Source organism: Hippopotamus amphibius, chromosome 10, assembly GCF_030028045.1.
Source record: "Hippopotamus amphibius kiboko isolate mHipAmp2 chromosome 10, mHipAmp2.hap2, whole genome shotgun sequence".
NCBI lineage: Eukaryota > Metazoa > Chordata > Mammalia > Artiodactyla > Hippopotamidae > Hippopotamus > Hippopotamus amphibius.
The window spans coordinates 112,215,651-112,242,983 of record NC_080195.1 but is presented as its reverse complement, the minus strand read 5'-3'; the positions used below and the strand labels follow the sequence as shown (position 1 = coordinate 112,242,983).

The 27,333-nt window shown below is 45.7% G+C and overlaps 1 protein-coding gene across 1 annotated transcript in view; it reads left to right on the top strand.

Annotated features, from left to right (window-relative positions):
- The window catches only part of DSCAM (DS cell adhesion molecule), a 653,261-nt gene that overhangs the window by 581,527 nt on the left and 44,401 nt on the right, over positions 1 to 27,333 (top strand). Inside the window, exons 21-27 of the mRNA XM_057696448.1 lie at positions 5,683 to 5,836; positions 12,008 to 12,125; positions 13,439 to 13,602; positions 15,217 to 15,315; positions 18,125 to 18,313; positions 19,594 to 19,884; positions 23,272 to 23,448. Of these exons, the coding sequence (XP_057552431.1) occupies positions 5,683 to 5,836; positions 12,008 to 12,125; positions 13,439 to 13,602; positions 15,217 to 15,315; positions 18,125 to 18,313; positions 19,594 to 19,884; positions 23,272 to 23,448 (1,192 nt within the window). The remainder of the gene's footprint in view (positions 1 to 5,682; positions 5,837 to 12,007; positions 12,126 to 13,438; positions 13,603 to 15,216; positions 15,316 to 18,124; positions 18,314 to 19,593; positions 19,885 to 23,271; positions 23,449 to 27,333) is intronic.

Here is a 27,333-nt window from a genome sequence, read left to right as displayed (position 1 = left end):
AAACAGTTGATTGAACCTGGTGTACCTCCCAAAAAAAAAAATAAAAAAAAAAACTTCTCCAGCCTCTACCCAGTTCAAAGTCACTTCCACAGTTTTAGGGACTTGTTTCTCAGTACTAGTTTCTGTGCTTGTCTGCTTGGGCTGCTGTTTTGTTCTTAAGTTCATATATGTTTAGATTGCTATGTCCTTGTGATGATTTGATCCCTTTATCATTATAAAGTTACTTTCTTTACCACTGGTAATGTTGTCTGCTCATAAATCTACATTGTCTCATATTAGTATAGCCATTCCAACTTTATTTTGATTGGTGTTAGCTTGGGATATATTTTCTGTCCTTTTATTTTTAACCTACTTGTATTTTTATATTTGAAAAGCATTTCTTGTTAGCAGTATATAGTTAGGTATTGCTTTTATATCCAGTCTCAAAATGTCTGCTTTTAATCAGGATTTTAGGTCATTTACATTTAATATAATTGTAGGTATATTGGCATAGGTTTAAATGTATAACCTTGCTACCTTTTTATTGTCCTATTTATTTCCCATTTACTCCTTTTTAGACTTCTTTGGATCAACTGAATTTTTTTGTTGGCTCATTAGTTTTATTTTACTCTTATTTTGTTACTTTAGTGGTTTCTTTGGGATTAATGCATATTCCTTTAACTTTTCACATTCTACATTCAAGTGATATTATGCACTTCATGTACAGTTTGAGACCCTTACAATAGTATGCTTCCATTTTTTTTCCTTCCTAACATTTATGCAACTGTTTTCAACTGTTTTTACATTTATATATTTTTTGAACCCCACACTACATTTTTATTATCTTTTAATGAGATTTAAATAATAAAAAATCATATATATTTATGTTGTTACCATTTCTGGTGTTTTACACTCCTTTGTGTAAGCTCATATTTCTACTTGGTGTCATTTTTCTTCTGCCTGAAGAACTTTCTTTAACATGTCTTGTAGTGTAGGTCTGCTGATGATTCACTCTTTCAGCTTCTTGTATGTTTGAAAAAGCCTTTTATCTCTTTCATTTTAAAATATATGTTTGTCGAATATAGAAGTTTAGGTTGACTTTTTTTCTTTTAATACTTTAAAGCTGTCATTCCAATGTCTTCTTACTTGGTGTCTTAGTCAGCTCAGGCTGTTATAACAAAAGTGCCATAGATGGGGTGCTTATAAACAACAAAGACTTATTTCTCACAGTTCTGGAGGCTAGAAATCTGAGATATGGTGCCATTGTGGTCAGGTAAGGGCCCTTCTGGGTTGCAGATTTCTCATTGTATCCTTACATGGTAGAGGGGGGCAAGGGAGGTCTCTCACGTCTCTCTTATAAGAGTGCTGATCCCATTGGTGCTCTTATAAGGATGACCTAATCACCTCCCAAAGGCCACACCTTGGGAGTATGGTTCAATATATGAATTTAGGGGGGGATATGCAGACTATAGCACTTGGATTTTTTTTTTTTTTAGGGGGTATACCAGGTTCAATCAACTGTTTTTATACACATATCCCCGTATTCCCTCCCTTCCTTGACGCCCCCCCTCGAGTCCCCCCCACCCTCCCTGCCCCAGTCCTCTAAGGCATCTTCCATCCTCGAGTTGGACTCCCTTTGTTATACAACAACTTCCCACTGACTATTTTACAGTTGGTAGTATATATATGTCTGTGCTACTCTCTCGCTTCTTCTCAGTTTCCCCTTCACCCCCCGCCCCCTCCCATACCTCGAGTTCTCCAGTCCATTCTCTGTATCTGCTTCCTTGTTCTTGTCACTGAGTTCATCAGTACCATTTTTAGATTCCGTATATGTGAGTTAGCATACAATATTTGTCCTTCTCTTTCTGACTTACTTCACTATGTATGACAGATTGTAGTTCTATCCACCTCATTACATATAGCTCCATCTCATCCCTTTTGATAGCTGAGTAATATTCCATTGTATATATATGCCACATCTTCTGTATCCATTCATTTGTTGATGGGCATTTAGGTTGCTTCCATGTCCTGGCTATTGTAAAGAGATAGCACTTGGATTGTTTTTGACAAGAAGTCTGTAACATCTTTATCTTTGCATCTCCACCTCTAACATGTCTTTTCTCTGGCTGCTTTTAAGATTTTCTCCCTATTACTGGTTTTGAGCAATTTGATTATGATGTGCTTTGGTGTGATTTTCTTCATATTTTTGTGGCTGGGTTTTATTGAGATTTTTGGCTTTCTGGGTTAATAGTTTTCATCAAATTGGGAAAAATTTCAGCCACTATTTCTTCAAATGTTTTTCTCTGTCCTGCCTCCTTTAGTGGTTCCACTACATGTATGTTAAGCTGCTTGAAGTTGTTCCATAGCTCACTAATGCTGGGTTAAATTTTGTGTTCTCTATTATCTCTGTGTTTCATCTATTAATAAACGAGGGTGAGTCAAAAATTATCCACACTCTGGCTGTAACATTTATTTTAATTAACTTTTAGAAAAGATAAATGCATCATTTTTTGACATAATCTCCTTGCTTTTCAATTCACTTCGTTCAGCTGTCGACAAGCTTTTGTATTCCCTCATTAAACAGTGTTTTAGGCTGAGCTGCAAGCCACGAATGCACTGCTGTCTTCACATCTTCATCTGGAGTAAATCTTTGTCCTTGTAGGGCTGCTTTCAGGGGACCAAACAGCTGAAAGTCCAATGGAGCAAGATCAGGACTATAGGGAGGATGCTTTAACACCTCAAAACAAAATTTTTGCAGAGTGTGAACAGTATGGGCAGAAGTGTGTGGACATGCATTGTCATGCAAGATCACAACACCCTTGCATAAGCAGTCCTCTGCATTTAATTTGAAATTTAGGCTTCAGGTCTTCAATAAGCATCTCTATCCATTCATACACATTTCTTCACAACAAAACACCTTCTCCATACTGCACACAAAATCTTCAATAAATAACAGCACAAGTTACACCCTCAGACCACAAAAAACAAATCACTGCAGACTGCTCTTCTTTCGTGCAAATCACAAGTGGGGCATCCATTTTTGCTAGCACTGCAGTTACAAATGAACTGATGTAACATGTTCACACCTGCACAGCAGTGACTGGGGAGACAGTAGCCTTGAACGGAAAATGCTGATAAGACAGTGCAGCCAACAGAAGTTTTAATATAACCAGAGTGCAGATAATTTTTGACTCACCCTCATAGCTTCAAGTTCACTAACATTTTTTCCCTACAAGATCTAATCTGCTAGTACTCTAATTCAGTGTATTTTTCATCTCACATATTGTAATTTCATCTCAAGCTTGACTTGGGTCTTTTTATATCATTCATGTATCTAGATTTTTTAATATCTATAGTTATAATACAACTTTAACACAATTATAATAACAGTTTTAATGCCCTTGTCTACTAAATCTAATGTCTGTGTTAATTATGTGTCAATTTTGATTGATTACATTTTATTTTCCTTATGAGTCCTGTTTTTTGTATGTTTTCATTTCTGGATTTTTTTATAGCAGCTTTTAAAAATTTATTTTACTGAAGTACAGTTGATTTACAATGTCGTGTTAATTTCTGCTATACAGCAAAGTGATTCAGTTATACATATATATATACACATATATATGTGCTTTTTTCATATTCTTTCCCATTACAGTTTATCACAGGATATTGAATATAGTTTCCTGTGCTAGACTGTAGGACCTTGTGGTTTATCCATCCTATATAAACCAGTTTGCATCTGCTAATCCCAATGCATTCCTCCCCCACCGCTCTCCCCCTTGGCAACCCCAGTCTGTTTTCTATGTCTGTGAGTCTATTTTTGTTTCATAGATATGTTCATGTGTGTCATATTTTAGATTCCACATATAAGTGATATCATGTGGTATTTGTCTTTCTCTTTCTGACTTGCTTCACATAGTATGATAATCTCTAGGTCCATCCATTATAACAGCTCTTTTGAGTTACAATTCACAAACCATGAAATTCATGCTTTTAAAGTGTACAATTCAGTGGCTTTAGAATATTCAGAGAGTTGTACAATCCTCATCATTATTCAGTTTCAGAACATTCATAACCCCCTTCCCCCCAAAAAAAACCCATACCCAAAAGTAATCTATCCCCATTCTTCCCCTCTCTTACCCCGCCCCTGGCAACCACTAATCTACTTTCTGTCTCTATGGATTTACCTATTCTAGACATTTCATACAAGGTAATCATAAATATAGTTTCTTATGATTGGTTTCTTTCACTTAGCATGATGTTTTCAAGATTTATCCAAGTTAAACCTGTATCAGTACTTCATTTCTTTCTATTGTTGAGTATGGATGCAACACATTTTGTTTGTCTGTTCATTAGCTGCTAGATATTTGAGTTACCCATATCTAGAAAAATTTAATGAATGCCAACCATTGTGAATCTTACCTTGTTGGGTACTGGGTATTTTTATTCCTGTAAATATTTTTGACGTCTGTTCTTGGATGCAGTTCAGTTACTAGGTGACGATTTGATCTTTATGAATCTTGCATGTAATATTTGTTAGGCTATACAGTATGGTGTTCAACCTAGGGCTAATTACTCCCCTCTACCAAGGTAAGACCCTTAGGCACCATGTCCAGTGGCCCATGGATCTTGTTTTTTGTTTTTGTTTTTGTTTTCATTTTAAATTGTTATGTATTTATGTATTTATTGGCTGTGTTGGGTTTTCGTTGCTGTGCACTGGCTTTCTCTAGTTGTGGTGAGCAGGGGCTGCTTTTTGTTGCGGTGCACAGACTTCTCATTGTGGTGGCTCCTCTTGTTGCAGAGCACGGTCTCTAGGCACATGGGCTTCAGTAGTTGTGGCACATAGGCTCGAAGTTGTGGTGCACGGGCTTAGTTGCTCTGCAGTATGTGGGATCTTCCCGGCCCAGGGGCCGAACCCGTGTCCCCTGCATTGGCAGGTGGATTCTTAACCACTGCGCCACCAGGGAAACCCTGGCCCATGGATCCTGAGGGCTTCCAGTCTGGCTGGTGGGAGCAGGCACTCTTCCCAGCCTCGCGTGAAAGCTGAGCACTGGGACCTCCAATCCTTTCGGGTGGTCCTTTCCCTGGCCTCAGATAGTTTCCCCACATGCACACATCTGTTCGGCTGAAGACCCAGGTAGGACCCTTTTCAGATTCTCCGTGTAGCTCTCTTCCAGGTACTCTGTCCTGTGGACTCCAGGCCGCTTCCAGGCTCTCAGCTCTGTCTCCTGCAGGACTCTACCTGGGTTCCCTTCTCGGTGCCATGGCCTGGAAACTCTCACAGAAATGTAACAACCCTGCAGCTGTTGGCCTCACCTCATTTATTTCCCAAATTTCAGGGAAATGATCACTGTCCTCCATTACATGATATGTGATGCCTTGGAAACTGTTTCACATATTTTGTGTGTTCTTTGGTTGTGTCAGGTAGGACAGTCCATCTGGTCCTTGTTACTCCATCCCAGCTGAAGACAGACGTGCCGTGACCCATAATTTAAAGGGTTAAGTGACTCACTGGTGGCTGTCATAGCTGCTGCATAGACAAATGGAGACTATGCAGATATTGCAAGTCCAGCCTTTTAGAGAAGGATGAAGGGTGGCTTTTGTTTCTTATAGCAGATAACGTGTTCATAACCGTTCCTTTAGGAGATCCACCTGTGCCATTTGCCTCCTTGAATGTGGGAACATTTCTGTCTCCTCTCACAGGTGATCAGCGAGTTTGAAGCCTCTCCTGACTCGTTTTCCTACAGAATTCCCAACCTGATTCGGAATCGTCAGTACAGCGTGTGGGTGGTGGCCGTGACTTCAGCAGGGAGAGGCAACAGCAGTGAAATCATCACAGTGGAGCCAGTAGCTAAAGGTGGGTGGCGCGCCTCCGGAAGGACCTCATTTCCCACTACAGTATGACTGGTTATAAGTCTCTATTCTCTCTGAAATAAAGCTTACAATGCCCTACAAATCAAGTAAACCAGAGCACTACGTATTATCACATTTCAGCCCAAGAACTAGACTTGCTGCTAGCTGGCCCTGGGCTTTTGTGCAAATCAGAAAAGCATCTCCATAAGGATGAGTGGCTTTACAACTTACAGTGCCTTGGGTAGGTGAAAATCACTACATAACAGCTTCCCAAGCAAGTTCTAGTATCTTCAAAATCAGGTATCACGCTTCTTAAAGAGAAATGTTTATTTTTTGGTCTTTGGAACTTGGAACCTTACAAATATAAGAAAATCATTAGTTTTTCTTCTATTGACAGAATGCTGTAAACAAAGACCTGAAGCAACAAAATGCTGTTCGTTTTAGGAGCAAAAAATTCCTAAAAATGAATATAATATCTTCATATTGGGATGTTAAATCTAGCCCTAAAAACACATATAGACACAGAATATTCTTATTCTACTTCTGGTAATTGCTACCACGCAGTATTCAGCATCCCTCTAAATTAGCACTTGTCATGAATAAAGGTATTTTCCTCACAATTCCAGGCCGACAGCGGTGCCCCTGGTTTGGGGATACACCACGTTGGCCATTTATTACTCATGAGGCTTCTGGGTGCCTGAAAGAGAAAATAAACATTCCAAGATTCCAGTTCTCCTGCTAAGAGCTCTTGATAACAGGCTGGTAATGTGGTAGCTAAGCAAGAGGCAGAATAAAGCAGTGACGGCAAAAGAGAATGGTGTCACATTTTGAACATACATACAGATAAACAATAAGTGTATTGTTACTAAGGAATATAAATGCTGGGGTTTTGTTTTTGTTTTTGTTTTTGTTTTTTCTATTGTACTCTTTGATCATAATATCCAGCCACTCCTAACATATACTTTGTAACATTTAGAAAACCGTGATTATCAAAGGGCATCAGCACTGTGGGATTTAAAAAAAAAAGAACTGCACCGTAAGATGTAGGGTTAGTGATGGCCTCACCTCTTCCGTACCCTTGCATGTTCAATGTGACATCTCCAGACCCAGCCAGCAACGGCCTGGCTAAGGTAGGGGATGTGCTAGACTCAGAGGGAACACACCGGGCAAGTGGCCACTTCCACAGGAAGAGGATTTGTCTGGGGAGACTGGGTGTCATTTGGTCATTTAATAAATCATCTTGAGCGCTTACTGTCTGTCAGGCATTATGCTGGCTGTACAGGGGTGATCTAGTCCAGGGAGCCCAACTGCTGCAGCAAATATCCTGTAAGTGTCAGTGGCTTAACCTGATAACACAGACCAAAACATGTTTCTGGACAGAAACACCTAGGAGGCTCATTCCACATGGTGGCTCAGGGATCCAGGCCCCTTCCACCTTGTGATCTGAGAGCCTGGCTCCTTCATTTCCAGCCATGTAGATGGAGAAAGAGAGCATCGAGTCTCATAAAGAAGGTTTTCACGGGCCAGACATGGAAGCGTTTCCTTCATTTTTACCCATATTCCATTGTGTAGCATGAAGCATGGGTCACACCTGCTTTACAGCAGAGCATGGAGATGAAGGCAGGCCGAACGTGCAGACGGAAAAGGAAACAGGGTTTGGTGAACAGCAGTCTCTTCTAAGGGTTGTAAACAACACACTTGTTTACTGTGTGCCCTCATGGAGCTTGAAATTGGGTGGGGAGACAGTCAGTAAACAAAATACATGTATAATTGCAAACATCAATAAATAGAAGAAACCACTTTAGAACAGACCCCCTTAGAGCCCTGGCCTCAGAAGGAACAGTAAACGTGATTACATGACTAGGGAAGAAGATGCGTCCCGGTGTCCGAAGGCCTCCAGCCTAGGAGGAGTCTAGTGTGTTGGAGGTCTGGATGCTGGACCCACTGCCTGGGAGGGGGCAGTGGTCTCAGGAGAGCCCAGTGGGGGTGAGTAGGGGAGGCAGAGGCCTGGCCAGGCTGGGCCTTCAAGGCCGTGTTAGGGATTTCAGATTCTACTCGAAGCAAAATGGAAAGACATTGTGGAGTTTTAACCAGAGGAGGGACATGACCCTCTTTGTGTGTATTAAGCTTTCTTTTCTAGAACAGCTTTAGATTTACAGAGAAATTGTGAAGCTAGTAGGTAGAGTTGCTGTGCACCTCTCCCCTGGTTTCCCCATCACTGACATCTGACATCAGCAGGTGTGTTTGTGACCCCTAAGGGCAGGTGTCTTGGAAGTCCACACTGATCTCTATATCCTGAGTGGGTCACAGGGAGGTAAAGGTGGGAAACGGGAGACAAGACAAGAAGCCGAGCAGTCAGGCAGCATGGCCGGGGCCAGCGTGGTCACAGAAGGGCCTGAAAGGTGTGTCCTGGGACTCAGTAGACAATATGCAGGGGGTGGACAGGGAGAGAGCAAGAATGAACACCCGAATCTAGCATGCATTACTGTAGCTGGAGGTGTCGTGCAGTAGAAGGGATGACCACAGAAGAAGGGGATTGTGAGGCAGGTGAAAGGAGATGGGGACATTTGCACACATTAAATCTGAGGTGACAGAGAGCCATCCACTTGGAGATGTCCCTATCTTTGGGGCAAGTCCTAACTTTTAAGAGACATCTGGCAGGAGGCAGAGATGGAGAGGGGCTGGCATCCAGACTCTCCTCACACCTGGGCTGGGAGGAGCCCACCTAGCCCGCAGAGGGAGGTGGAGAGTCAGGCCCAGGGTTAGCTGGAGGCACATCGGCTTGCACCGGGGAGGGAGAGGCCCGGGAGCTGGCAAAGAAAAAAGCATCAAGCCAGACAGGCAGGAGAAGGACCGGGAGGGCAAGGCCGGGAATCCGGCAGAGATGCTTCCAGAGGGAGGGATGCTCGGTTGTGGCAGCTGCTGCTGGGAGGCAAGTGAAGCAAGACTAACCACACCCTTGGGTTTGGCCACGCAGGGGACCTCAGGGACCTTCCAAGAGCAGCCGCAGGGGGCAGGGAGGACCAGATGGCGGGAGAAAGTGAATGGGAGGTGGGCAAGCAGACGGACCGAGCAGAACATTCTCTAAACATACATCATCTGGAGGAAGTGACAAGAAAGAGAAGCTGGAGCAAGGCCAGGGGTCGCACCCGAGGAACGGCCCTGGCTTCATGAGGTTTCCACGTCAGCTGGCAGAGCCCGGAGTATGGCCATGGGATGACTCTGTGGACAGGAAGAGGTTGATAATACAGGATAAGGGGCCAATGGCCACAGGATGGGGTTTGGAGAAGAAAACACAAGCGGGTTTAGTCAGTGGCAGGACACTTGAAGTTCCCAGCTGGGATCTTCCAGGTTCTCTATCAAGTATTAGGCAGTTTTGGGCTGTGAAGGAAGGACCAGAAGTGTGAGAAGAGAAGGGACAACAGGAAGTCATCCTTGCAGGGAAGCGGGAGGAAATGTCCTAGCGAAACCGTGACACTGGCAGGGAGAGCTGAGAGGCCAGGTGGGGTTGGTGATTAAGTGTACGGCGGTTCCCAGATTCCCTGGCACAAGGATTTCTCCAGAAATGTTCAGCTTCTCATGCTTAAATGGGATTCACCCAGAGTTAGGGTTGATCTCGATGGGTTTTCCGGAAAGGGGCTGAGCTAAGGAACACCGCCAGGGTGGAGGAGACGTCCAGCTGGCAGGCTCCCCCAGGAGCCCCAGACCCTGGAAAACCACAAGCCATAAACCATAATGGCCAAAAGGTCCCAGCTAGACAGGCAGGGCCGCCCACAGGCTGAGGAGGCTGGTGCAGCCCATTCTGTAGTTGCTGGGAGATCCAGGCAGGCTGGCAGTAGTGGCAAATCTGCAGGGTCCAAAATCCAGGGTCAGGTTCAGGAAGAGGGCTGTTGCCTTGGTGGAGGGAGCAGCAGAACGAAACCACGGACCCAGTCCTGGAGGAACGGTGTCCTGGGAGGGAGCCCAGGGCCGGGAGTGGTGGGGGGCGGGGCAGACCCAGAGCACACGGCACGTGGCTGGAGCAGCACGGAACCAGGAGAGACGTCCAGGTTGCTGGTGGACTACAGTTTCTCATCAGCATCACCTGAGGTGCTTGTTCAGAGACAGACTCCTGGAGCCCACCTAAGATCTGTTGAAACTGAGCCAGGTTAGGGATCTGCATTTTTAACAAAAATTCTAGGTGATTCTCTTGCCTGCTCCAGTTTGCTTAGTCTTAGAATTTCAGAGTCGGATCCTATAAATTCCACCTGCCACAAACAGGCATTAATTCCAGAAACTGGGTGTGCTGGGCTTGAAGATGAAGTGGTTTTAGCCAGTGTTTTTCAAAATGCTAATGGAAAACCACTCATAAGTCCTGGAATTACTTTTAGGAGTTGCGGTGAGCATATTAAAGAACTAAAATGGAATAGAATGGAATAGAGTCAAATAGGCTAGACTAGGCTTGAAGAGAAAGTAGGAAATATCAGAATACACCACACACAGGAAGTATTAATGTGTACAACTTTATTTTCATTTACACACACAATATGTGTGCAGCTTTTAGGATTCAACGTAAAATATATTTTTTACGGGGGAGGGGGCCGTTAGAAGGCTTGAAAGCCCCCAACTCTAGCTGGGTTTCCCTAATCACCCACATTTTGCTGCAAGAACATTCCTCATCATATAAAAGGATGGTCTGAAGGGTTTGAAAGGGAAAATGCCAACCTTCCAATGGCAGAAATCTGATGCTACCTGCCCAGGATATTTTTGTTATCATGATGGAAAGTCAGAAATGTCAGTAACTGATAAAGCAGGCTCTGCCCTGGAATAGCCAATTCCAGGCTGAAAGGATGCCATCCATGAGCCACCTCTGAAGACCTGCTCTAGGGAGGAAGAGCTGCAGTTTCCCCTGCAGACAGAGAAGGATGCCCCAAACACATGGATGGGTTTTGCTGTGATATTTGCTGCACAAAACAGGCCCAGCTTCTGAGCCTGCTGGCACGTCCTTTTCCTCTCTGCTCTTGCAGTGCTCAGGACAACACAAATTGGAGTTGTCTGCTAGCTGTTAATGACTCATGTTCTAGACCCTAGACCAGGAGGATTCCTAATGAATTGGCTCCGGGAATCACACCTTTCCTGGAATTCCAGAAGTTTCCTGAGAAGTCTGTTCCCCATGCCCATCGGCCAGTCTCAACCCTCAAGCCCAAAATGGTGCAGGGGTCCCAACACTGGTCACATCTCTATGGGTCCAGAGTCAGAGTAGAGCCACCTTCCACCTGTGGTCTCCTTGTCTGTGCATCTAGATGGGCTGAGCTTCCGGAGTGAGCGGCCCAGAGAGCAGGATCCCAACATATGGCAAAGGCTGGGCAGGTCATCTTGCCCCTGGAGAGCTCGTGTCTTGGTGTCTCTGTCAGCTGTTGTGTCTCACCCAAGAAGGTGGAGCTAGGAACCTGTCAGTACAGGGCCCCGACCTGTCAGTACAGACCGGTCTCCAAGGAGGCCCCTGCTGACCCGGGGCCACCCTGGGCTTTGTCCTCTCCACTCCCCGGGCCCTCCAGCCACTTTAGGGCTGCGCCAGCACCTGATGTCCCCAGGAGATGCTCCTGTTCTAGCATCTGAATCACTGTCCCAAGCAAAGAGTGGTTCTTCAAGAGAGGCCGCTTCGGAAATGTTTATTTTCCTTAACATTTGTGCTGAAGATGAAGCGGATATAATAAAGTTGGGAAAGTACCACAAAATTGATAAATAGAAGTCGTTACAGGTTTACTTCTTCCTGTCTTGGGGCTTTATATTTGTTTCGTCTATTCTCTCAGATATTAAAAGTATATTTTAATGTGCAGTTTTGGGCATTGAGAGAAATTGCTTAATAAAGTGCTTTGAAAAATAATTGGGCTCATAGAAAGCACAGCTTGGAGCTGCTGGGCTCATGAAGCCCGAAGTATTTAATTTGGGCTTCTCCTGTTTAGTTGATACAAGGGGAGAAAATGCTACAATAGGGATTTTCAGCAGTTTGTATGTCCGTATGATGAAAATCCCATAGACGCACTCTGATACCAAGAATAGTGTTGACAGGTGTGACACTTATTGGCAGGGCTGCACTCACCTTTTTGGAGTGTAGCTGGGTTGGGGAGGGTCCTCTGGGCCTCTGTGTAGGGGAGTCTGTGGAGTCACTGGGCTTGTGCTCTGTTTGGTCCAGCTCCCGCACGAATCCTGACCTTCAGCGGCACCGTGACCACTCCGTGGATGAAAGACATCGCCTTGCCTTGTAAAGCTGTTGGGGACCCTTCTCCTGCGGTAAAATGGATGAAAGACAGGTAACCAGTAACCCAATGTATGCCCTCAGTGAAACTCTGAGTGCATCAGACACACTGTGCTGGGTCTCATGGTCTCGTTTTGTAATATTTACACTCGTGAAATCTCTAGGAAAACTACGCACTCTTCTGAGATCGAGAGGACCTTGGTTGGAGGCTGTGAGGGAAGAATATGGGCTTTAACACTGAAAGGATCTGATCGATTGTGTCACTTCTCTAAAAATTCCAGGCTCTAAATCCATAAGAGAATGCTTCCAAGGAAAATGGTCTAGCCAGCCCAGTAATCTCCGTGGACGTTTCCTGTACCTTATCACGAAAATCTCCTGTATATCTGAGATAAACGTACCCAAGGTGACAGGAGAGTTAGCACTTATCTCTTCTCCTTCCAAGATAATGGACCAACTAAGCCTAACTCAAATGCTCTGAGAAATAACTTTAAGAAACGGAATACATGAGGACTTTGCTAATATAAAATCTGGTTTTCCATGCTTAGTAGGAGTTACTAAAATAATAGCAGCTGAGATGGAAGGCAGGAAGTAGGTGAGATGGATTCTATCTGTGTAATTTTTTAGAGTACTTTATCTTTAATCAGAGAAAGGAATTAAGATCTAACTAAAGGGCTGAGGATTCACTGAAGAGCCTGGAGATTTGATATAAAATGGATTTGGAAGAGTTCCTAGTTTCAAACAAAGGCACTTAAAAGACACGTTATTGGAATGCGGTCTTGGCGCAGTGACCACTTTCTCATCTCTTTTAAAGTCAGTTAATATGAAGGAAATAAGTAAGCTCCCAAGGTCAAGTGGCATTCTGCCGGATGTGGGGATGGCCCCAGATGACTGGAGAGTTGCCACTGTGGCCAAGGCTATGCTGTCACCACGGGAACTCTCTTTATACTAGGGTAGCTCATCACCCTCTGGGCGTACCACAGTTCATTTCTTCTGCCTAAATCACTAACATCTGTAACTTTACGTGAATCTACAAGCAACCCCGAAATTTAGTTGTCCCCATGTGATCTGGTCAAAATGGCAGGTCTGCCAACAGAAGCAGTTCCCGTCAGGATGCGACAAGCATTGACCTATGTCAGGAGCCAGAAGCCAGCCCTGCCCCACCACCACAGACCTCGCTTCAACGCAGCACTTTTTACAAAGAACAAAACTCAGCTATGTGACCGTTTCCCTCATGTAATTGGAAATAGTTTAGTTCTTAATATAATCTTCCAGACGGGCTGTCTGCTGCAGTGTTTGTGCTGTTCCCCAGCCTCAGCTGACTTGGATTGTAATTTCTTTAATCTGTGCCTTCTTCTTCCTGTGAGGTAGTAACGGGACACCCAGCCTCGTAACGGTTGATGGGCGGAGAAGCATCTTCAGCAACGGGAGCTTCGTCATCCGAACGGTGAAGGCGGAAGACTCCGGCTATTACAGCTGCATCGCCAATAACAACTGGGGATCGGATGAAATCATCCTAAATCTACAAGTACAAGGTACCACGTTTTGGGATGCTTTCTCATGCTACCTTTTGTATGTACGCCTATGTGCAGAGAGCGAACACGTTTAAAAATCAGCCTTTGTGAAGAGCGAACGGCTCCTTTCATATTACGAAAACGTAGGTATTCATTTTGGAGAATATAATTAAATAAATCAAAGTAAATAAGAAGTGCCCATAACCCGAGAGAGAACACTGTTTACATTTTTTCATGTAGGGAGCCTAGTCTTATCTATCTGTGTGTGTGTGCATTGCTGAAAAATCCCTTTTTCATGACATCCACTAATTGCATGGGTTACTCCACACACATAAGTGTAACCTGGAATATACCAGCAAGAAATAAGTCTGAATTGAAGTGTTTTGTGAATGCTAATTAACTGAGTTGTCACCTGCAATGTATATTACAAGGATACTAACTAAAACTCCATAGGGCATTGATGTGTGTGTATTTAATACACTGTATGTAATGTTTCTTGATATCATACACCAAAAGTACATGACAAATTTAAGACTGTCAAATTAAGATCATGTGTGAAATCCCAGATGGCCACTGACTGGGTTCAAATTTGGATGCACAGTGATATTTTGTTAGTAGAAAAAATCAAAATATATACGTCTTCGGATTTAAGTGCTATCATATTAATAAATCACAGCAAGTAAAAAATAAAATCAACCTTGTCCTCAGTGGGAGAGGAGGGAAGGAGAAAAACTATATATATATTTTTAAAAATAATGCAAAATTGATCCGCAATTTCAAGTAACTTGAAGTCGGGAGATTTCAGGGCATTTTTGGAGACAGACACGGTATTACGACTCTAAAGAAGGGAATCCGTTTTTCATGGCTTTGGGTTGACATATCAGGCTTCTCTCAGAGGAGGAGATAAGGACATGTTATGAGAAGCTTTCTGTATAATTTGGATACCCTTATTCTAAATTTCTTCAGTATTTCTGTCCGCAGAGCTAATCCAAAATATTACTGAGGCCCACTGATTAGAAGCGTGTATTCTTCAAGCCTTGTATGACAATTCACGTTCTTGTGCTGCCTCTCAATGGTGCACTTTTGACTTCAGAGACTTGTGTGTGTGTGTGTGTGTGTGTGTGTGTGTGTGTGTGTGTGTGTGTGTCCTCTTACGGGGGGAGGGGCGGGGGGAGTTAAAATAGTGGACATTTTTGCAGTTTTTTTCCCATGAGCCACGCTTCCTCTCCCCTTTCCATATCACTGAGAACAGAAACGCTAAGTGGTGCATTTATCTTTCTCACTTGAATCATGGCTTAAATTCAGAGTAAAATAATGCTTGTGTCCTTAGTATGTTCATGGAAGATTTCAATTAGCCATGAGCAACTCAGAAATTCAAGGAGTTGAGGAAATGAGGAAATAAATCCAAGTAGAAATGGGGTTGAATTTTCTTTAAATAACAGAATCATTCTGTTCTATCTCTTTAGCCCAGCATATCAACGAAATAGACATTTTGACAAGTGAATTGCATATTTTGTCAACCTGGAATACTTATTTAATAAATGGCTGTTAAAAATCTTTTGGTAAATGACTGTTAAAGAAGACTGAAGATGTGAACAACTAATTCTTGTTTTCTAAAATCTGCTTCCTCTTTAGTTCCACCAGATCAGCCTCGGCTTACAGTTTCCAAAACTACCTCTTCCTCCATCACCCTCTCATGGCTCCCCGGGGACAATGGGGGCAGCTCTATCAGAGGTAATGAGAGACAGGTGGCCCATAGCAGGTGATTAACGGTCACCATCCACAGTCCCATAAGTGATACATCTTTATCAAGCAGTTGTTATGTGTTAGTTTCTTTCTCCCCCAAACTCATCATATAATTAACTCTTCCATTACCTACACACACACACACAAACATGTATCTATTTTTATGGTATTTGTTGAAACTCACCCATTCATCCAAGGATTCCTATTGACGAAATGAGTATTGTGCATCCAATCTGAGTGAAATATTAACACATGCAAAAAAGAAAGAAGAAATGAATGTGGTCATTTCTCCCCCGTGTTATCAACATTGTATCATCCATACAGGTACTCAGTCCTTCAGTTAAGTAACCACAGTGACGTAGAAAGTACCGAAGATGGAAAATGGTCTAATTGCACAAAGCTTTTCAATTCTTGTGGAGTAGAACAGAGTAAAGGGGGTTTATACTTAAGGGATGAGTTAGCGTGAAGATCCCAGTCTAAGTGGCGTTGGGAGAACATTCTGAGCAGGTTGTAGGCCAAGGGGAGGGAGAGAACCCAGAGGAGACTGAGGTTGCACAGGGTTCAGGAGCTGAGGGATGAAAGGGGTCCTAGAGCGGGTGGGAGAGGACGGCGGACAGATTTCCACAGGCAGAGGACATCCTTCTTCTGAGAGAGGAGGAGGGGAGAAGGCAGCAGGAAATATAGGGGTGTTTTAGGGAAAGGCCGGTGGTGTCTGGAGCCTGCTCCCTCCAGCTCATGAGAGCAAGTTGCTGCTCCTCTTCCCAGCTTTGCCCTCAGTGACCTCGGCGAGTCTGGGGATATTTACATGGAAATCAGAAATGCTACCTGTCAGGGCTTCTTTTTTTTTTTTTTTAAGCCAATTGTTAAACATTGATCAACACTCCACTGGGCAAAGGGGGGGATCTTTCCTTTTTTAGGGAAGAAAAAGGTGAGGTTAGTTTTTTAAAAATAGTAGGATGATTAGGGGTGAGGACGTGTTTGTGAGTTTGAGGACGTGGGAAAGATTTTTAACAGCTGCCGTGGGAAATGCACAGGGAGGCATTCATAGAGGAACAAAGCCATTGCCAAGCTCAAGCAAGGCCCCAGCTGCGGAGAGACAGCACCAGTCGTAGTGGTCACAGTTACCCCAGCTTAATGACTTGCTCAAGTGGCGCAGGACAGCTGGGCAGAAAAGTGGATCGCAGGTTACCACAGCCGGTGACCGGCAGGGTAAGTGTGGCCAGACGTCACAAGAGTGAGTGAAGCCCGGCTCCTGATTGAAACGGTCGATCAGAGGTTCTAGGCTGGGGGGAGAACCTTTTTATGAAAAAAAAATATTGGCCACCAAGGTAGACGTTCAAGGGACCCTAGGACTCCAGGCTCTAATGAAATTAAGTCTTGGTTCTGTAACGTGAGATCTTGGGAGAAGCAGTACAAGTAGGGTGTCAGAGCAGAAGGTCTTAGAGGTAGAGCCAGTTTCAGTAATGAAGGGTTTCCAGGCAAAGGCGACCAGGGGTCCTTGAAACACAATGGTGGCCAAAGCCATTGACACAGGGGGTCCTGTCGCCAAAGCTTAGGAAAACCTCCTAGAAGTGGTTTAGATGGAGGAGATTAGAAGGAAAGTACAATCCCCCACACCCCATCCCACCCCCCAATGAGTAGGGGCACCAAGGAGCTGGTGAAGTCGGGATATGACAGTGGATGTTGGCCCAGATGCATCACTCACCTGTAAGGTGCAGAAGGAGCTGTCAGGACTGCAGATCAGGAACACAGAAGGGAAAACGGGGCTGAGGAAGGAGGAGGAACCCCAAGGCTGCAGGAGGCTGGAGGGGAGGGAGGAAGCCAGTGGGATGATACTGACCTTGGCCACAGAAGGAGGAGTCAGAGATGGGTGATCACGTGTGAGACGCATGGAAACACATGCTGCTGCCGGCTGGAGGTTCAGAGGCCCTGTAGTGTGGAGGTGACATGTGCTTTCATCACCAGTGTTAAAAATGGAATTCCATGGGCAGGAGAGAAGATACCAGAGAGCTGGTGGAAGGACTCCTTGCATCACACAGGCTGGTCCTGGGCTGCCTGGGTGTGAACATTTAAGTGACAAGGGCAGAGCAGACGGGATATGTTTGCCCCAGGAAGGTGGCTGGGGTGACAGGGATGAAGGCCGTAACAGGGAAGGATGTCTCCGTGATCAAGGGAGCGCAGGCTTCAGATTCTGATGGTGGGATTTGAATCTTGCATATAAGACCCTAGAATGGTCACCTAACCTCTCTGGACCTCAGTCTCTTCACCAGTACTGTGGAGATAGTAATCACTGATCCACAGGGTTAGGTGAGGTGATGTGAGCCTGTGGACAGTGCCTGACACAGTGAGCGTGGACTGGGTGGGGGTGTGGAGGAGATTCCTACTCCCCTTGATAACTTACCCCTTTTCCCAGAGCTTTGGCTGTCTTAAAAATTACCCAGCTTCAGACCATGCCATTCCCAAGCACTCAACACATGTGCTCTGAAGGTCAGATATTTAGAGGTCCAGGGTCCATTCCCTGCTGCCCACTTACACCTTTTAAAGGGAATGGGCAGAAAGTACCCATTCATTGCTATCCAGCAATCCCAACATAGTAACATCCAGCGTGGCCTAAACACCTCAAAATCAATATATCATCAGGGCTCTTCTCCCAGCCTGGGTTCAGTTTCCTGGAATGAGAGAGAGCTCCAGTGTTCCTTCCCAAAGATGTGCAAACTCTGAGGACCCATCCTGTGCAGCGTGCAAACTTCCCATAGAACGCAAATAACACTCTTCTGAATTTTCTTCTTTCCTGCAGGTTACATACTGCAGTACTCCGAGGACAACAGTGAGCAGTGGGGGAGTTTCCCCATCAGCCCCAGTGAACGTTCATACCGCCTGGAAAATCTGAAATGTGGGACTTGGTACAAGTTCACTCTTACTGCACAAAACGGAGTGGGACCCGGGCGCATAAGCGAAATCATAGAAGCGAAAACATTAGGGAAAGGTACGGATGCCTTCCTTCGTTTCTAGATTTCCTCTGTTTTCTAGATCGAAGTGGGGATTGGAATCACAAAAAGTGTGTCATACATTTGCGTGTTTGTGTTTGAACTTTGTTATTCCCCAGATGCGTTTGGCAGTGTTACGGCACATCGAGAGAGATGGCTGGTCCTTACAGAATATTCTGGTTCTCTTTTTTCATTATTTCATTTGCAGTAAAAAAAAAAAAAGAGTGTCATTTGAAAGATACCAAGGACTTTGGTGCCAACAGAAAGTTCCCAGGGTGAATAGCCGTGAAATGTGACCTTTGCCCTCTCACCTTCTTCTAGGGTGACCTTGTCCCTTAGTCACCTCACCCCCCTCTGTCTATAACTGTCACATTGCCTCATAGCCTCTGCTTTCCAGGTTAGAAGTCACCGGGGTAGATTGTTAACCTTGAGCGTGAGTTGGTTTTTCCTCTGAAAGTGGGCCTTCAGGGAGGCAAACCACAGAGCAATGATGTTCAGGGGTGAAATGTGCAGCCCGGAAACACCAGCAGGAGGGAGGGATGGAGGCGCACGTGCATGGACGTGAGGAGGTGAAGAGAGGGTCTTTGTAGGTTTCCTCACCGCTGACTCTTATCCAGGGGCACGGACTGGATGGCAGGAGAGCAAGTGATTAGAAGGTGAGAGTGGTATTTGGATGCGGCGCCTGGGTTCTGCCTAACATGTGCCAGGTTCAGATGATGTGGGGTTGATTTATGCAGAAATATACCGGTTGGGACCTCGGGCTCCAGTGGGAGGCGCTTGGATGCCAAGGACGCCTGTGGGTGCTTCCAAATCCCAGCCTGACTTCTCTGGAGTCAGGTCCATGAGTGGACACCGGTCAGCCCAGTGCATCGCAGTGGTTCCTTCAACCCCACTCAAGGAGCAGCAGTCCCTCAGAGCCCCCGAGAGGCTGCGTCCTGGGCTTACGTCTCAGTTTAGTCCGCGGAATAAAACATAATTCTCCACTTAAAAAAAAAAAAAACACTCATGTAAATGCATAGCTGAGAATATCATTGTTCTTCAAGGAACTCCAAGAGTCAGGAAAACAACCTCTACCCGCCCACGGTTGGCTTTCACACCTACGTTATCAGGGTTGGACACAGCCCGTTGGTGCATAAGATCCCTATTAATAGAGGACACATGGCCCATGACCCAGACTGGGGCAGAGCCCCTCGCCTGGGGTGGGGGGGTGATGCGGGATGACCTTGGCGCCCTTGCCTCCCATGCCCCGCGGCTGACCCCGTGCCTCCCCCTCACGCAGAGCCCCAGTTCTCCAAGGAGCAGGAGCTGTTCGCCAGCGTCAACACCACGCGCGTGAGGCTGAACCTCATCGGCTGGAATGACGGCGGCTGCCCCATCACCTCCTTCACGCTCGAGTACAGACCCTTCGGGGCCACGGTCTGGACCACAGCCCAGCGGACCTCTCTCTCCAAGTCGTACATCCTGTACGACCTGCAGGAAGCCACGTGGTACGAGCTGCAGATGAGGGTGTGCAACAGCGCCGGCTGCGCCGAGAAGCAGGCCAACTTCGCCACGCTCAACTACGACGGCAGTAAGCGGCCCGGCCGGCCTCGCGGGCGGCTCGGGATGGGGATGTGTGTGTGTGCGCGCGCGCCGGCCCGCTCCCATTCGACATCCATCCTCCGCACAGCGTGACCCCAGCCCGCAGACCCCCTTAGGCTTTGGGGCCCTTCGTTCTGCTCCCCCCAGGGCTCCCCAGACCAGGTACCCACGTGACCTTGGCCGTGTTCTAGGAAGGAGGGACCGAGGGCCCGCGGGCAGCTCCTTAGGGAGTCTCGGTGCAGGAGTGGCTGCTCGGCCACGCGGTTGTGTGCTTGGTCGTGCCTGTGAGCTAACATTGCTTTTGTTGTCTCCTCCCCTCCCCCCACCCCATCCCAATCCACATAACAGTTTTCTTTTTTGCTCTCATTTAGCCCTTAGACTGCATGTGCAAAACCAGTTTTCCATCAGCAAAGGAGCTTATGTTAGTCTCTGAGTAGAAATAGAGGCACCAAAGGAAATAGAGTGATGTCATAGGATGTTCGCCCACATGCGCACATGCATAGATGCGCACACGCACACGCATACGCGCGCACACGCATACACACACGTGCACACACACGCATACACGCACTCGCACACGCATGCAGTTGGCATGGGCTTTCTGAAAACCAGGTGAGGTGTCTTGTGATGTTTAGTTGGCTGAAAATAAGTGGCAGAAATTTTATCCTTCTTTTCTGCAACTAGTGTAAGGACCATTCATTGATGTGTAACAAATGCCAAGCCCAGGAAGCGGAAAGGTGGTGTGGCGCTGACCGTTCTGCGGTCAGGGGACTTCAGTAAGTCCTAGCCAGCAGCAAGCTGACCCTCATTTCTGCAGCCTTGCAGTGACTTTCACCCGGAGAGAAATTCAGAGGCTGAATTAGCTGTTATGCTCACAGGGTAAAACCAGCTGCCACTTGTCAGACTGTTTGGAGCTGCGGGCTTAACTCCCTGGGTGCCCGCTGATCACGCCGGGCCACGGTGCTGACGGCTTACCCTGAAAGTCTGCACCTGAGCAAATCCCTGGTCCTCTGTTCACCGCTAGACTTGCTGAGGGGTGTTCCCTCCTCAGCTAATATGCGCTGGGGATCCGACTTAATTAAAGCCCCGGCAGGAACTTCCTTGGAGTGCAGGTTATCCTGTCCTAAGAAAAGTGTGTCTGTAAACTCAAGGACCCTCAGATCCTACCAAAGGATGCTTCGGAGGTGTCACAGACTCAGCTCCTCCCTTGGCCGTTTCCTCCTGGACCATCCTGGCTGGCTTAGGGTTTGTTCCTCCCGCCCTGGCACACTGGGAACCCATCCCCGAATCTCTCGCCAAGGCCATCTCCCCACAAATCCCTCCTCATTTAAATCCCCATCATTTAGTGCCTGGTGGGGGGGGCGGGGTGAAGGCAGGAAGGTGCCCAGGTGGGAGTCCTGGTGCTGGAGGCACCTGGTCCAGCTCCCAAACGGTGAGCCTTCTCCTCAAGAGCTCTGCTCCTTGTGGGCCACGTCTCTCTAACCTTCTAGCCTTAGTTGTGAGCGACTTCACTCCAAGAAGTCCCGTCGTAGAGCATCGCCCACTGCAGAGCAGTGCGGCCAACTTGCTTTCTCCTCCAACATGGTTTCATTCTTTGAGCTGACAAAATAAAGGACTTTGACACTGGCCAAAAGTTTTCCCTAGCATTTAAGGCTCCCCAAAGTCTTTGCTAGCACGGTGCACATTTGGGCAAGAGGTATATTTCTTACTTGAGATGACTGACGTCCATTGATTGCCCTAATGTCATCACGCCCTGGCTCCCTGCTTCTCTGTAATCTTCGCGGTCCAGAGCACGCGGCTTGAAGGTGCGTGTCATTGATATGTTCACAGCTAATCATTTAATTAGAAACCACTCACATGCAACATTTGAAACTGTCATTCTTACTTACAAAGTGCTCCGCAGATTTTAAATGTTTGTCTTCTAAAAGAAATGTTCTCACTTTATCCAAGATCTTAGATTAAAATCACAAAAAAGCCCTGGGAGCTACATTTAAAATTTTCTGAAATCTGAAAAATTTTATTATACTAGAAATAAGAATACATATGTATATTTTCCTTGCAAAAGGTTACATATTTTTTTGAACCAAGCTTGTGGATGTAAAGCTTTCCTATCTCTTTTATCACTTCTGCCTGAAGAATTTTTTCATTTTAGGAAAAACAAACGTTGACGATTAGCTTTCTATCTATCTATACCGGTCAGATTTCAGATTCTTCTGCGGCTTTGACTCTCTCTTCTGCCATTTCCTCAGCCAAACATTTCCACTGGTCCTGTGGCATCTTAGTTTTGCAGACGCATCCTCACCTAAACCCCCTTACGTTCCACTTATGTGAGTTCTGAGCATTTGCAGACTTGAGTTTCCAGCCAAAACACTGTACATAAAGTTGGAAGAATGATCTTCTTGGCCTTAGCAGATAGCAGAGGGGCCTGGCCTCCTACTCGCCCTGCTCTACTCACTAAAAGCAGAACAGAGACTTTTTTTGTTCAGAGGGAAACTATTATTTTTACATTATTTTTCCTAAAGCACTGACTTCCTGGCCCTTGTTTTACATGGAAGATACATGGAAGTGGGCTGGAGCATCTTACGTAATGGTGGCTTCCAAAATGCAAGCCCCCTAAAAAAGTAGGTGCCTGTGTTTGAATGTCTGCACCCGTTGTATTCAGCCTCTGAGCAGAAGACAGCTTAAAGCAGCTCCGAGTTCAGTCTCCTTAAGTGTTTCCTTGTAATTCTAAATAATCTGAATTTCACAGCTTTACATGGGTCAATAAATAGCTTGCTTTAGAGACCTGGATGGCTACCCTTTGAAAAGTTGGTTTTGCTCTTATACCCTGAAATGAGAGTGTTAAAAGTAGGTTTGGTCCTTACACTCTGATAAAAAGCAAGTAAATAACCAAACAAAAAGAGATTTTAAGCTCCTTTAAGCAGGTACATCGGGTACAGTCTCCCCGCAGACTCCCTTCTGTCCACTTGCCAAACCCATTGTTCCTTCTCTGATGTGCAGTTTTTCAAATAGCAGCTCTCAATTGTGTTCTGGGTGACGCTCAACTCCAGATAAATGCATGTGGCTTTTTTAAGCGCCCAGCCTGGGCATTATGTTTTCAAGGGTCTGCACCCAGCAGTAGGTTGCCAAATGAAGTCCCTTCCAAAGAAAAATGCTTTGCCCTTTGTGCAGACTCTGAGTCGAGGTCCTGTAGAGTAAGCATAGGCGGGGAGTGAGCAAGTCAAGGAATCAGCGAGGACCTAGACGAAGAGTTCCTCTCATCCCCATCACCGCGGACGCCCCCGGATCACACGCGGTTCTCATAACCCGTCATCCCTAAAAACTCCGCCATGCCGTCGTCATTAACAGCCACCTAACATCATGACCCTGCTTTCAGGTACAATCCCCCCACTCATTAAGTCAGTTGTCCAAAGCGATGAAGGGCTGACGACCAACGAGGGGCTCAAGATGCTGGTGACCATCTCCTGTATCCTGGTGGGGGTCCTGATGCTCTTCGTGCTCCTGCTGGTGGTTCGGAGGAGGAGGCGGGAGCAGAGGCTGAAGAGGCTGAGAGGTGAGTAGAGGCTCGGCTTCCTCCCCTCTTCCCCCCTGCGCGCACAGCAGAACAGATAGCCACCTGGTTCTGTGACCGGTGACGATGGCTGTGCCGGCCCCACTCTTTAATGTTCAGCCGCCACAGCAACGCCGCCAATTACGGCCTCCTTTAAGACGACCTATCGGATTGGCTCTGGAAATGAGATTTTATTGCTGGAAAGCGGAAATTGAGGGCTTATGCTCCTGGGAAAGCGTTGTGAGGCAGAAAACACACACTTTGCTGTATTAGAAACTGGAGCTGAAGCCCAGGATGAGTTTCACTTTTAACTAAGAAGAGAACTCACGGAAGATGGGAATCTGGGCCGGATGAGTGCCATCCTCAGTAGCACTGTCACTACGGTGTCCGGCTCTGTAGCTTCCATGCGACGGGGTTCTTTCCAGCCGCTGGCCAACAGCCCCGCCTCGGCAGTGTGACGCCGATGAGGTCTTTCAGACACAAAGCCCTGTGCCGGACAGTGCTCTGAGTCCCTCCTCTTTACCTGCCAGGGTATTTAACCAAGCCACGTTGGGGTAAAATGCATATCCAAGCTGTTTGCGTGTCAGTATCCATGCGGTGAGGAGTACGCAACATCCCACGTAGTCCTCACAGCTGGATTTGAGGAACAAGCCTGGAAGCACTGTCCTTAATATGCACCTGGGTATCCCCAAGCCTGGCTGGTAGATTTGGAAAACATTGACCTCTTGTGGAAATACCTGATTTGACCGTAATCTAGTTAGAGCAGCAGAACATGGGGGTGTTTCCACCTGTCCTCACGTAGCCAGAGCGCTGCTTTCGATGGGACTCTAACCCGTTTTACCCTCAATGTGTTTCTACTTCACCCGCAAATTCAGATATTTGAAGTGCGTGGCACTCCATCTGCACACGTGAATAGTCCTTTCTTGTAAACCTTCTGCAGCCCAGTAATTCAGATGAAGCATCAGTCTTATTGAAATGTCCTTTCTCAATCACGTTCCCCACTTATCTTTTAATTTTGCAGCTTTACTTGAGTGAATCCTATGTCTTAAGGGCCGTGCTGGGAGGTGCTCAATGTGCAAGATGAAAAGAAAAGACCTCTGGACTTTAGGTGCAGTGTAGGAGGCAGACACACAAGCAGAATGTCACGAATGTTAAAGCAGAGGTCCAGACAAATCCTGCGTAATTACAAAAGAGGAGGCGCTTAATCTCAGCTGGGGAGGAAGGGGGCATCCAGGAGCTATGAAAATAGCATTACGAAAACATATTGCCCCATCTATGGAGAAATTGCATATCGGGAAGCCTTGTTGGATTCCATTCACGAGTGTTCATTAAAATTCCAAAAGGACTTTTTTATACCCCTCTTTCACGGAAAACAGAAACCCATGGTGTGGACTTTAGGGACATTGTTATTGAGGTACGAAGGTACCTCATCTTGGCACCTTGGAACACACACAAAGTGGTGTGTTGTTGTTGCACTTCGCCAGGTCTAACTGGCTGCATTGAGAAGGCTATGAATTGTCCGTGTAACCTTCTTCAAAATCAAGGGTAACATTTTCTCATCCGTCATTTCCATTTGATCACAGGGGTTTGGTAGCAAATGGGTTAAATGCTGATAGAATCCTTCCCGGCATCTTCCACGCTCTGCCAAATTCACCTTTTCTGTTTGCCCGTGGTCCCTGCTGCTGACTTTTACCTTCCCAGCTATTGTTAGATTTTCCTCTTCTACTCATGACTTAAGCACCCCAACCTCGCTCTTCTTGGCCAAGAGCAAGGGAAAGAAGCTAAAGATGTTGCTGAGTCTTCCTGGTGCATTTGAGTTGGACTGATGGCAGGTGGGACATCCTTTCTTTCTGTTCTTAATAGTCCCTTGTAATTTAGTTATTGCTTTGCAAGGACACTGTCCAGAAAATGCCCTGGTCTGGCATTTTTCTTGTCGGCATCTTTTCTATTCGACACCACTATTTTGCAGCTGGTCTTGGTAAAGAAAGCAATGCATCACATCAGCGAGTCCAGGCTTTCATTCCCCAGAAACGGTTTTGTTTTCTTTGTGCCGGAGAAGGGAGAGCACCAACACAAAGGTTTCAGTGGGAAGAAACTAAGTGCTGTGGCAAAGAAGGTGTACTCATGGGAGTTGCTGAGGAGCAAAGAATTCCAGAGAAGTAGCTTGCGGGGCACAGAGGTATCTGCAGTCTTGCATTTTACGCACTTAATAAAAGCTTCCAAATCAAGAGACTGACAAGAGGGCAGCAAAAAGGCGAAACTATCGGGTACCTAATTCCATCACCTTGCAAACGGCAAGTTTTACTTTGGATACTCCAAAATATTCAGTTCAACACACCCTCGCTGATTATCTACCACGTTCCAGGTGTAATATTTTTTAAAACCAACAGTAACATTTTCTTATGAACCGTTTCTATCGGACCACAGAGTTTGGCTAGGTCCTGGAGAGAAAAAAAAAGGTTACTAAGATTCTGTCCCAGAACGACAGAAGCTGATATGCTAGTGGCAGTCAGCAGAGGCTTACATGGGACAGACTCATCTTTCTACAACATTGAAAAGTGTGTTATAAAAGGGCAGAGCAAGTGACTAGGGCTTTTAAGGAGGAATGAGGGAAAGGCCAAACCGGGCCCCCAAAAGATCTTTGTCTCTTAGGCCAGAAGGGCCCTTAAACTGTTACAGTAATGAACAACACAAAATGTTTCCCATTCACTCATGGGAGGAAACTACAGTTTAAGATACTAGGTGTCCATCTATTAAACGGAGTTCGTTAGTAGAATTGCCCAGTTACTACCTGACCCACATAAGGCAAAGACCCTATCCCTGGGTTAGAATAAGTTCAAATATATTTACAGATTGAATGGCTTCATGCAGTATTTGATTGTGTAAAATAAGGACATTTCTAATAATATGTCCGTGTCACCTGAGCAACCACTGATCAGGAGCAAAACTGGAAATAATAAAATTTGCATGATAGGAAAATCCTGTGGGGGTTCCTGAGGAACACTGTAAGATCAACTCCGTGTCACTGACCTTGTTTGATTGCTAGGTGCTGCCCAATGTGTATAAGCAGCTTTGTTTCAAGTACAGACAAGCAACCTAGTTAGGTGAACGCACCATAACGTGCTTTTATGTGAAAATCAAAAAAAAAAAAAAAAAAGAAAGAAAGAAAATGGGACTCAAGCAATTTAGCCAACCTATATTCTTCCTTCCCGAGTGCTTTACTAATTTTAGAGCCTAGCGACCTCCTAAAGTCTAAATTGTCTTCAAGTGCTACATTTTTTAAAAAATCTATAACCTTATCCAGGAGTTCAGATGCCACATTTTGCTTTAAATGATGCCCTGATTTTCCCCCACTGCTAGATCCTTTGAAGTGCAAGGTTATAAAATACATCACTGGCTGGGCTCATGGTCCCAGCGGACCCAATCTTATAAAAATTTGATTTCCATGTCAAGCAATCGAGTCCTGGATCACTAAAAGCTGCCCCCTCTAGTGTGAGTTTACCCAGGAGGGTGCAAAGCACCAACAGAGTGGGTGAGCTGGCAGTGCCAAGCCAGAGTGATACCGCCGAGACGTCAGAGAAGCTGAAGATAAGAAGCAGTGGGTGCCATGGAATCTGACCATGTTTCTGTGGCAAAATGGCCTTCTTCCCTTGAACAGAAGCATAGCTATTATTTTAAGCATGCTTTAAACTGGATTAATATTATAAAGCTGGTTAGTTCCAAAGGCCATTCCCAGAAAGAACCTGGCCTTAAGGTCCTCCCCAGGCACAGGTGAAGGGGTGGGCCATGACAGTTTTAATATTCCACTTATCTGCTCTCCAAGGAGCTAAATCTCTCCTCATCTGTAAGACCAAAGCTTAGCTTGAACTCTACTAATTTAAAGGAAGA